Genomic DNA, 12,056 nt, shown 5'->3' on the forward strand with positions numbered 1-12,056 from the left:
TCTCATTAGTCGGTAGCTTGCTAATGAAGAGAGAGGAAGTAAATATTTCAGCCAAGTACTAAGAGAATGACTGAAGGAAAACAACAAAACCTTTGTCTTGCTAGGTTGAAATTATCTGGTCATTGACCAACAACAAATAAAATCCGGGATGTTGCCATTTCCAGAATGTATGAAAAAAGAACAGATAATTAGTCCCGGTGGCCCACTAAACAAACATTGACAATGGATGTGCACTCCTCTATGGCACATCCACTGTGCAGTTGCTAATCTATAAACTGCATTATTAATTAGGCTGGCAAATCTGTAGAAAGGGAAACTTTAGCACAGCCAAATTTCAACGTGGATCAAATGAACTGTCTTTTTAAAAAATTAAAAAGTCAAAGGGGGGGAATTAAAGAATTATTTTAAAACATACCATCCCGATCTGTGGAATTGTAGTTAAATTTTACAAGCACTTTAGATACAAGTAATTGTTAGGCCAGAGAACTTGAGTCCCAGATACATGATGAAATCAGGGGCCTGTGTGGATAATAAAAGCTGGTTCTTGGAGATGACTTTGCCCCTCTGCGCCAAAGAAAAGGGACAGAGATAGAAGCCAAGCTGTGAAATGTTGCCTTTATAGCCTAGCAGACCTGTGGACAACTTTTGCATGGTGGGAGTGCTCCTGTTGCAACTCACCTTTTTTTCAGGCCAACACCAGTTGAAGACCTGTGTTTGATAGCATGCTTAAGCAAAACCCAAGATTTGGGTTCCTAAATTTCAAAAATCAAAACAAGTCGCTATACAATAAATCATACTTGCAAGGAAGATCTGGCTGGTCATCTTTAGACAAGAAAAAAAGAGACTCACAGATACAAAAATAAACTATGATGTACTCCAGAAGCATATATAAAAGGTAGTAAACAATGGTACAAATAGGGCAATAAACAAAACATATTTGTGGTCTTTCTGCTGTTTGTATTTTTTGTTTTTTACATACGGACACATTATATATTGCACTTTATCATTGGTCATCTTGAGAGCCAGTTCATTCTATGCAAAAGAGGGTGAAAGTACAATAAGTGATGCATTCAGGTACCTTCTTGTTGGAGACAGGAAAAAGTAACTGCCTTGGAAGAAGATATCCCCCATAATTCCATCTTGGTGTTTCACCTACCATGAACCAGCATTATTCAGCCCTCTAATATGGAGTTTTCCTTTCTCCTTGGGTCCTCCATTACTTCATCCCTCTTTTCTTCAAGCATCTTTACTTTGGGTCCCTTGCCTCTTAGTTACAGCTTCCTCTGCTTTCCTCTTCAAGTTTGTACTGGGTTGCATTTGGTTTTGTATCCCCCCAGCATGGTTGTAATGTTCCAGTGCATTAATCGCATGGGATGCAAGCAGATTAAACTAAACAAAAGAAAGCTATCACCCTCTTTTTATAGCTTTCCTCAGAAGCAACCAAGTCACAAGGGTTAAATTTCTTGGGAAGCAGTAAATTGTTTTGGAGCCTTTTTAATTAAAGAGGCCAAACGTACCATCAAGCCCAGATGACATAATACAAATTGAGCAGGGTGGAAATGTGGTTGAGGTTGTCATATTTCAGAATTGAGCTCACACACTCATGAGTACATAATGTACCATACAATCATATGGCATTCCCCATGACATTTAAATAGTCTTGTGACTACCATTCACATCTTTCTAGAATTTCTGCTTGCAGATCTTAGGCCTGACTCAAATCCTTGAACACATAACAACAGATAAATAATAACAGATAAATATTTAGTTGAGGTCTGATATAAAATAAACATTCTCTCTGTTTTCAGTGGGCAATGTTTTGAATATTGGTTCTACACCAAATATATGTTAAATAATTCCTTTTAAGTTATTTTCATGAGCTGTGACATGGGTTACATATATTGACAGGCACTTCCTAAACAATGTCTGATCTATGTGTTATGCTTTTGATATTGACGGGATTCCATCACCCAAAGCTTATTTGAACCAGAGAATGTGGTTTTCAATCTTGGCCTCTGCTTCATATTTTGGCTGCATTGCAATGTGTTGTTGTCTTCTATGTTCCCATGTATTTCAACCATTTCACCCTGTATAATCTGTCCCTGTTGGCAGCAAAGGCGCTCTTTCTTGTACATGTTAGTTCATTAATCTTGGGAAATGCAGAAGGAAATAGGGAGCATAAATTGTGCAGCCTGCTCTTAACTTGGAAGGGGAACAAATGAGATGTGTATATAGCTCAATATTTTTGATTGGCACCTTTGTTTTATCCTGAAAGACAAGTTTTGTAAAGAAACCCTTTGATGTCCCAAGCAATATCAAAATTAAATTCTACTAAAAAATGCAGGGTATCTAGACACTCCAAGTGAGCGCTTATAATGCATACAGCTTTGGTGTTTAGACAATCAATTGATTAGATTGATCAAACAGTTTTAACCGCTTAATGAAAATGAACTTATAAGTACTTCCAGAACAAGCATATTGACAAGTGTGATGTTAAAAGGTATTCCCTTCTATGCAAGAGAGACTGAGGAATGTCTCTTCTAACCATGACATTAAATGCGTAAATGCAAATGGGAGCTGCTCAGGAACTGGTAATTATCAAGATTATAGCTAGCAGGGAAAAGAGCTTTAACCCTTTCCCCCTCTTGTCCCAGTGGTTCTAAAATAGTCATCTCATAAAAATGGTTACTCACATTTTATGACCCACCAATTTTTTAAGTAGCCAGATTTACAGGTAGATTATTACATTTTTCTCCAACCACTCTGTTTTTTTTCTTTCTTGCTCATTATAAAGGCCCACATGGCAAGTACAAGACAAAGCGGATGCAAACAATGTGGCTTACACAACTGAGAAGCTGAGTTTTCATACTGATTATCCTGTTCTTCAGTTTCCACCTGGGGTAAGAGGAAGCAATGTTCCAACATGCAGTGTTGCTGTCTAGTAAGGCAAGGAGAGAACTGGGAATTATCCAAAACCATCTTATCTGAAGCCTGTGTTCTTCCATGTTTTTTTTTTATTTACTTTCTACCTATCATTATCCTGTAAGCTTAGGCAGAATTTATTTGTTCAAAAGATCATTTAGCTATTGATCAAGCTGCTGCTGCCTTATTCTCAGTGACCCAAAGTTTATTTCCAGATGCTATTCCATCCCACCAGTTCATCACACAACCTTGTCACCCATTATGTTATTCTTTCTGGATTCAGCTTCAGTTGGGTCTCAACAATCTACAAGAGGGGTAGACAGCATGAGGCCCCCAGATGTTGAGGGACTACAACTCTTATCATCCCTGAGCATTCACCATGTTTGCTGGGCTGATGGAAACTGTAGTCCACCACCATCAGGAGGTCACTATGTTGGCTACCCATGAGAACCTCAGAAAACAAAAGTTTAGAGTTAAAAAAAAATGATTCGGCTTTGTATTATTGGTGTTCTGATGCATAGTGGGTGGTAGATCTTACAAACTCCAAGAGATGGGGAGACATCTGTAAATAAAATGAGTACAGTATTAATTGCACAGTAGTGACAGCTACAAGATCTTTTCAACAGCTGGATCTTCATGTGGTCTAAGTCAGCAGTCCTGTATCTATGTTGGAACAGGAGTGAGGAGAAGATGGAGCTCTGTGGCAGTTTGCAGATAAGTTTTTGGAGGATGAAGCACCTACATCACTGAACACCGCTTTCCCACTAGGAAAAAGAGAGAGGTCTTTAGAGTGGTCTCACATGACCTTAACCAGGTCCCACAGCCACATGCCAACTGCATACAGTCAACATCCAACGGAGTCTTATAATCCCCTGTTGATTACCAATAAGTCTGCAGAAGTGCAAATTGAAAAGTGTGAATACACCTTCTGGTGGAGCTTATACTGATTCCAATAAGTTCTCTGTGTAGAGACCAGTGTTCCCCAAACTTGGGTCCCCAGCTGTTTTGGAACTACAATTCCCATCATCCCTGACCACTGGTCTCACCAAAATGCTGGAGAGGGTCCACCTCCACAGGCACATATCTCCACATGTGGTGGGAGTGCCCCCAAATCCAACTATTCTGGACAACAACCATACGAGAAATATGTAAAATAACCAAGCAAGTATTAGAAATCACCCCAGAATTGGCCTTACTAAACATATTCCAAGACAATAATGCCCACTTACACCACAAAGAACTCATAACCCACCTACTTTCAGCAACCAGAAACATCATAACCAGACACTGGAGAGACCTGTCAGGAGTAAGCATGGACCAATTGTACCAAGTAGTATGGGAAACAGCCTTACTAGAAAAATCAACCAATAAACTGAAAATGACACGGGGACAAATAGAAGAAGACGCCTTCACCCTGGTATGGCTCCCCTTTATCACACACACAGCCCAACAAGACAATGACAAAAATCTATCAACAGCATACAAATCAATATGGCTAACTTGATCCAAAACACCCACCCACCCCACTCGCACATGAAAACAAAGACCACCACAGCCAATCACAAATGAACAACCACACCCTAGGCCAACCCCAACCTCTCTCACCACCAAAGGAATACAAGTGAAGAAAAGAGAACCTGCACAAGCAATGCTGACATCAAACCCTACATATATTAAGTAAAATAGAAACATCATCACCCCAGCCCACCCCACCCATCTTCCCCACCCCCGTCCACCTCTTTCCCCTTTTTCTTCCCAATGTCTCAACAAATGAAACTGATTTGTAAAAATGATACATGAAAAAAATACGAGACATTGCACATACTTTTGTAAATCAAGAGATCTTTAATAAAATACTTTAAAATAAATAAATAAGTGATCCCTGACCACTGGTCCTGCTAACTAGGGATGATGGGAGTTGTAGTCCAAAAACAGCTGGAGACCCAAGTTTGGGAAACACTGGTGTAGACCAATCTTTCACAACCTGGTGTCCCCCAGGGGATCTGATGAGAGTTATACTCCAAAACATCTGGATGGCACCAGGTTGTGGAAGGCTGATGTAGACACTTCAAAGCAACTCTCCTAAATCAAAGGCAACTCAGCATTCACATGTCGCTTTGAGGAACGTGCCGTGGGGGCAGGACAGCCTTCAAATTTCCTTGCCCACAAGAAAGCATCCATTTGTTGAGGAGCAAAGGCGTTTCAGTGGAGAACATGGAAAAAACATGTCTGTCCAGCTCTTGAATAACCTACTGAACTTATGACATGGTGACAAAAGCTTTGCCTTTCTGTCTGCATTAGCACAGGCGGGAGATTAATGTGCAGACCACAGATGCTGTCGGAAACTTTTGCTCAAGGCCCTCAGACGATTTGTAGCAATCATGTTATTAATGAATGGAGCAGGCCAGCATCATGTGCTTCTAAAGAGGTGCCAGATCTTTCACTGTGCTACCTTGAAAATTCATTTCAATGCTGTACAAGCGGGTATGGCATGGAAACAGAGGGGTATCCCTCATGTGAGAAGCTTAGCTCACTGTCTCATGTGCCAAGAATCACACACTGCCATATGATGTTAGCCACAATCTTTTTTCCAATTCAGAAATACTTTTAGGAAATAGAAATGGTGTTTTGTTTTGCCTTTTTTCATTTTTGGAAGCAATCTGCCATCTACACGCTCTCTCAGTCTGCCTAATTTTACGATGCTTCCTGAAATGTTGCCAAAATGTTTTGCAAAGGGTAGCAAAAAGTGACTCCAAAAATATTGTTTCTCCCGCCCCACCTTCACAACAGTCTTTCTCGGATGGTGGGCTGAGACTCACCAGTGAACCTTGGGCTGCTGCAAGGTGGGCCTCAGTGCCACATCCTGCCCCGTGCCTCCTCACTTGCTTGTCCTGCCCTGCTGTACTTTGGCTTTTTGGCTGAGCCAATGCCAGCACCAGGAACTCCTTGCATGTTGAGTAAAGCCAGTTGGGAGTCGGCACCCACTGGCGCGGCATGGCTGCCCATCTCTGGGTTACCGCAGCACCGCAAAGAGCTTGTGTGCATGCACAAGCATCATTTCCGGTGCACTTCCAGGTCTGCGGAGGCCCATGCACACGCACACAAGCTATTTCCGGTGCTGCGCCACACTGGGAAAAGCACGTGCGGATGGGTGTGCGCCCGCCCCCACCCTCCAGCCCTCTGCGCGTTCGGCGCCAGAGGAACCGGCCCGAGGCCAGGTAAGTTTGCTGACCCCTGGCCTGGGGTGTGTTTGCAACAGGTAAAAGCAAAGAGATTTTTTTTAAAAGCTAATTCAGAGTTGAAAAAGTTTTTTAAAAAATAAAAATAAAAATGTAATCTACAAGAATAAACTGATGGCTATGAAAGGGGGCATTTCTAGATCGGTGCCTGTTATAACGTGGCATTAATTTGTTACAGATTCAGTTACTCCATTGTATAAAACAGACTTCTACCGGGGGAGAGAGTGAAGCTGTGGATGGATTTCATGTAGCAAACAAGCTTAAGGAACAAAACCCTCAAGCCTTCCGAATCCTAACCTCCACCTATGTGGACTTCACAGATATTGGGGTCGATTACTGTGATTTCTCCATGCAGTCCAAACAAAAAATTATAGAGTAAGTAACAAAGAAGCATTTGATTATACCGTACCAATATCATCCTGTACTGAGGGCACTGCCTAGCTGTTTAATCTTGAATTACAGGCAACAGCTATCATTTTGCACCATTTCAGTAACAAAAAGTGAGCTTGCCATCTTGTGGACAAGAAAAAAAACAACAGCTTTTTTAAAAAGTCTGTACTATTAGATGTATTAAGTTGTACAGTAATATATTTTGGTGGGGAGAGTTGCGGGGTGACAGGGAAGGAGAAATTTATCCTTATATCTTTAATTCTGCTTTTTGTTAGCAAAACACTGCATGGTAGTGAATAACTGCTGTTAGGGGAGCCTTATGTTGTTGTTGTTCAGTCGTTCAGTCGTGTCCGACTCTTCGTGACCCCATGGACCAGAGCACGCCAGGCACGCCTATCCTTCACGCCAGGCACACCTATCCAGTGAAGGGGAGCCTTATAAGATGAAGCAATTTCAAATAATTATGAATTATGTTTTCTTACACCAAACCTGTTGAAATAGTTTCAGGACAGCAAATTTTTCTCCCTATGTATATATCTCAACAGTGTGGATGAGAGAGGTGAAGTGATTCGTATCAACTTCAACAATGCAACCAGAGACACAATATTTGATATACCTGCTGAGAAAGTAAAGCCATTTTATGCTGCTCTCAAGGACTATGTTGATTTATTAAACAGCAAGGATAATAAATGCATCTACAAAATGAAACCAGGTAAGTAAAGTACCTGCATAATATGCCAAAATGCTTTCAGTAGCAAGAATAGCAATTTTCTTATGCAGGACTGAAGAATCTGCCAATTGTGGTTTCTCTCAGTTTCCCTTTTTTTAAAGTCTTAAATACAGTTCATTGCATTTCCTCAAAGTCCTCTCCAGAATTCACCAGCATTTTAGTGCATATTTCTCCTAATATACACATTTGCATGCAATTTTGACTTACATACATTTGCAAGGAATTTCTCCGAATACAGTGCATTTTTATGTCATTTTCACCATTCTATACAATTTTGCACACATTCTCTTGATGAGAGAATTGAATCCCCAAAATAGGTTAGGTGTGAATTTTGAAAGAGAGGGTTTTTTTAAAAAAAAAAAAATTGCATTTATTTCAGGAAATGGGAAAATTCACCTTAAAAATGTGAACTGCACAGAATTTCTCCAACATTCCTACTCTTGGGTCTGCTTAAAACTTTATTGTCATTCCTCTCTAGCTATGTAGTGACTGCTGTGTGTGTATGTTTCCCCCTTTTCTTTTCCTTCTTTGGATGTTGCCATGGCCTTTCGCTAGTGTGATAAAAAAATTGTATTATTTATATATGCATTGCCACATCATTATTTTTTTAAAATGCCTTGATGGGGCTTCACTAACAGAAAACATTGTCAGCTATGAGCAGGATTGGCCCACACATGAGGCAAGGTAAGGTAACTGCTTCAGGTGGCAGAATCCACAGGGGCACCAGATCCCAATGTAGATATTTATTCTCTCTCTCTCTCTCTCTCTCTCTCTCTCTCTCTCTCTCTCTCTCTCTCTCCCCCCCCCCCCTCAGTTCCTGATGTAGATCTTGCCTCACCATTTTGTGGTTCAAAATGGGAGGCACCATTTTGTGGTTCACCTCAGGTGCCAAAATGTCTTGGGCCGGCCTTCTCCTGGTCTATCACATTTTCGAAAACTCTATACATGTTTACTAATAATTGTATTCTAAAATGCACCCTTTGTTATATTTATAGGTGAAATAGTAGTGTTTGACAACTGGCGTTTACTTCACGGTCGGCAGAGTTACGAAGCAGGAACAGAGATATCCCGTCACCTTGAAGGGGCTTATGCAGACTGGGATGTGGTGATGTCAAGGCTCCGAATTTTGCGAAAGAACGTTCTGAGCAGAAAGTAACCCTTGAAAGTTTGACTACTGGGGACTTGCAGCCTGAGCAGGTGTGGGGTAGCCTTCAACGGATCCACTAGGTTTCCAGTGTTCTCAGGGAATTCCTGGCTGTCTTAGCTCTTGCTCCCCTGTTAAAACATGGTTGACATGAGTGGTTAACATAACAGCATGTAAATGGCCTTTCCTGCTGAGAACAGCCTGGCCAAACTTCCTGGTTTTTTTCCAGAGATTTACGGACAAGGAAGCAACTAGGATGACAGGACAGAAGTGGTGAAGAATTTGCTAAAAGTATTGGAGCCCATCTGAAAGCTTATGCTTTGCCAATGATGTTGCCAAAGAAACCAGAATGGGCAGGGAGCTTTCTGGTAATGGTGTCTACTTTGTGGAATACCCTCCCCACTTAAGTCCATATGGTTATATCACTGCTGGTCTGCAAGCAAAGCTGTTTTGTTCAGCAGGCTGTTGAAGGGTAGTGTTCACTGTTTTCATCTGGCTGTGTCTTTTATACTTTTTAAAATGTTTTGTTGATTTGGATGGGTTTTTTAAATAAATAAACGTTGATTTTCCTTGTGTTAGCTATCATGAGTTTACTGTTTATTATTATTCTAAACTTCTTACAGACAGAAAGACAGGCTAAAAATGGTGTTGAGGACAACAGTATATCAACCACCAACACCAGTTATCAGGTTTTTACAATAGTAATATGTGGGTCTCCCATTTGCCTGCTACATGGAGAGCAACACATTTTATCTTCTAATCAAGTCCCAAAAGATTATCTGAAAGGCAAACTGAGACTACTTTTCTTTTAAAATAGTAATACAGTCATACCTCATGTTACGTTCGCTTCCTGTTGCGTTTTTTCCAGGTTGCAAACACTGGAAACCCGGAAGTGTTTACTTCCGGGTTTCCCCTGGCGAGCATGCGCAGAAGCGTTCTGCGCAGTTTGCGCATGCGCAGAAGAGTGATATCGCGCTTTTGCACATGCGCAAAAGCGCCACTCAGGTTACGGACTTTTCGGGGTGCAAACAGCACCCCGGAACGGATTGGGTCTGTAACCTGAGGTACCACTGTAATAAACAAGCACAGGGTGACTGCAGACCATACAAAAAGTATGACAGTGGAAAATGTATGTCTTGCCGTGTATGGCCATGCTACCATAATGGCATTCCTGTGTCGTACAGAACTGGCAACTGTTTTCTTCCATGTTTCCCACTTCAACTAGTTCACTATTGCATCAGTGATACTGGCATTCTTTTAAGCCCAGTCCATAATAGTGCTTCTTTGCTGGATGAAACCGAGAGCTTGTGCCTTGCCCTTCTTACTGAAGTGGACTTAGAAGAATTAGGGTGAATTGTTTTTGTTGTACTGACTCTGGTTGTTTTCATTCTAGCCCTGTTGACCAATATTGGTCCAGAATTGCAATCCATTGTTCACTCTGGGTTTTTTTAAAAAAACAGAGCCATCCAGATGATGTCATTGCTAGTCCACTACATGCCAGTGTTTTCTGAGTGGTCCTCCTGGTTTGGTTTTAAGGCCTGACCTGATTTGCGTTAGGCCCCCCCCCCCCAACCTGTAACAGAATTGAAGAGCTAGCCTTTTATTGACAGACTAGCAAATAACAACTGATACTCCTGGCAGGAGGTGGGTCTATGACATTACTATGGTAATGTGCTTGGAGATTCCTGGTTGGACTGCCAACTGGTGCTCCTTCTCCATTACTTCTTAAAAGGCATTCACAGCTGCAGGCAACCACCTCCATCTCAGCCACCTCAGTGGCTCTGCACTTCTTCATGCAGCATAATGGAGGCATCCCAAAGCCAGAGATTCTGTCATAAAAAGAGCCCTATCCAGCCCTCCCTCTAGGTTCTGCCTTTTGTAAATTGGCCACACACACAACCTCTCGTTGACACTCTGTCATCCACCAAGAGAAACACTGCCACTTCTGGGAAGGCCTCAGTTTTGCTCCCTGAAAAACCACTGAAATTAAAACAGGGGATGCATTTTGGCTCAGCTTCACTCAAAAGAAAGATGAAAACCCATTGTGATCCACTGAGTACTGCTGCTGCACTTCCTCTATTTATTTCATTTATTGTTTTAAAGCATTTTTGCCCTGCTCTTTAGCCATAAAATCAATCTAAAAGGCATGGCACCAAAGTCAAAATAGCTTTGGGATGACATAGGATGAGGAAAACAAGCAAACAACGGCACCAATTCTTAAAGTTAGAGGGAGAGGAGTAGCCAAAAGGAGCTGGTGTCTCAGCAGAGCCAGTGGAATGGCATTGCTCTCCATCTCCTAGTCTTTTTCAGCCTGATGGAATAGCAGCAGTGCATGATAGGGGATGGAAGGATGGAGACAGAGCAGCAGCAGAAGTAGCATTGCCTTCTCAGCAGAGGAGATACTGCATTCACCAGGACAGGGATGGAACGAGACAACAGCAAAATTGGAGGACCTCTGTGTTGGTGGCATAGTGGCATCCTAAAAGTATATGTGAATGTGCAGGAAAATGAGAATGCCAACCCAAATCTCCCCTGACCTCACTGCCTCCTTATCTTCCTTACCACCATCACCCCAAGCCTGATAATTGCAGTGCCTCCACCCAAAAAGGCACCACTGCCACCCTTCTCTCCTTGACACACTGAGCAAACACTCCTGAATTCACCTGGCAGTACAGCTGTGGCTGATTACAACCAACAGCAGCATAAGGCATCTCTCCAGCCCAAAAAGACTTCTCCTAAATGTGAGAACTTCAGGACTGGGTTTAATAAACATTATTATTTCCCCACTCCTTTTCGTAGTAGAATGAGCTAAAGTCACAGTTAAGATTTACATTGGAATCTGGATTTAAGAATGCAAGCTGAGCCCCAAGCAATACAAAAGAGTGGCTTTTCCTTCCTGCTTTGAATTTTGGCATCGCTTTAAAGTTTGATATAATACAGCACAAGTTGGTGTGACATAACATAAACATTGCCTTCTAATTGCTACTCGATCCCCTTAATTCCTCTCTTGTTTTCCACCCAGACAGTTTTATGTTTTCTAATCTGTGTGTATTAAAACAATTTTCCAGTGGTCTTGCTCATTTAACTGCAAGTCAACTTTCCTGTGTTTCCTGTGTTAAGATGGTGCTTTCCTACAACAAAACCAAAAACTCTTAAGTTTGATTCAGCCTTTCAACCCCAACGCTTCCTGAAAACCACTTGGTCGTGTGTTTATGCATTAATAAAATCTAGTTTTGGAACACGTTATCCGATTGGATTCTTGCCTACTTGCAAAAACCCATTCCCAGCTATAATCGTGCCTTGCACAGATGCTAAAATAAAGATAATTCTGGAGGAAGACTACTTTAGAGGTAATCATGGAAAGCCTTTTTGCTAAACTTGTAGATATGCATGGATGCGATAAGATTTTGATTTGTTCTAAACAGAAAGCTGCTTGGCTACATGAAGGGAAATTGTGGCTCAGCCAAATCTATAAGAGGATTGCTTTTGGCAGGATATCCCCTGTTGCAAGAATGGTGTTCCTTCAGAGTGGGTCTTACTAATGTTAGTGCAGTAGGACTGTTTTTTCCAAATACTTCATGGCATAGATAAGCAAATTTACCCCATGGCATTTGCCTGTGGACATTCTCTC

The 12,056-nt window shown here is 41.6% G+C and overlaps 1 protein-coding gene across 2 annotated transcripts in view; it reads left to right on the plus strand.

Moving 5' to 3' along the window:
* The window catches only part of BBOX1 (gamma-butyrobetaine hydroxylase 1), a 39,176-nt gene extending 30,193 nt beyond the window's left edge, over positions 1-8,983 (plus strand). For both annotated transcript variants that reach the window (XM_033151059.1, XM_033151054.1), the window contains exons 5-8: positions 2,795-2,900; positions 6,340-6,536; positions 7,097-7,263; positions 8,277-8,983. In XM_033151059.1, coding sequence (XP_033006950.1) covers positions 2,795-2,900; positions 6,340-6,536; positions 7,097-7,263; positions 8,277-8,437 — 631 coding nt within the window. In that variant the 3' untranslated portion in view covers positions 8,438-8,983. The remainder of the gene's footprint in view (positions 1-2,794; positions 2,901-6,339; positions 6,537-7,096; positions 7,264-8,276) is intronic.
* The last annotated feature ends 3,073 nt before the right edge of the window (positions 8,984-12,056 follow it).

This window comes from Lacerta agilis, chromosome 1 (assembly GCF_009819535.1).
Source record: "Lacerta agilis isolate rLacAgi1 chromosome 1, rLacAgi1.pri, whole genome shotgun sequence".
In the NCBI taxonomy this organism is placed as follows: domain Eukaryota; kingdom Metazoa; phylum Chordata; class Lepidosauria; order Squamata; family Lacertidae; genus Lacerta; species Lacerta agilis.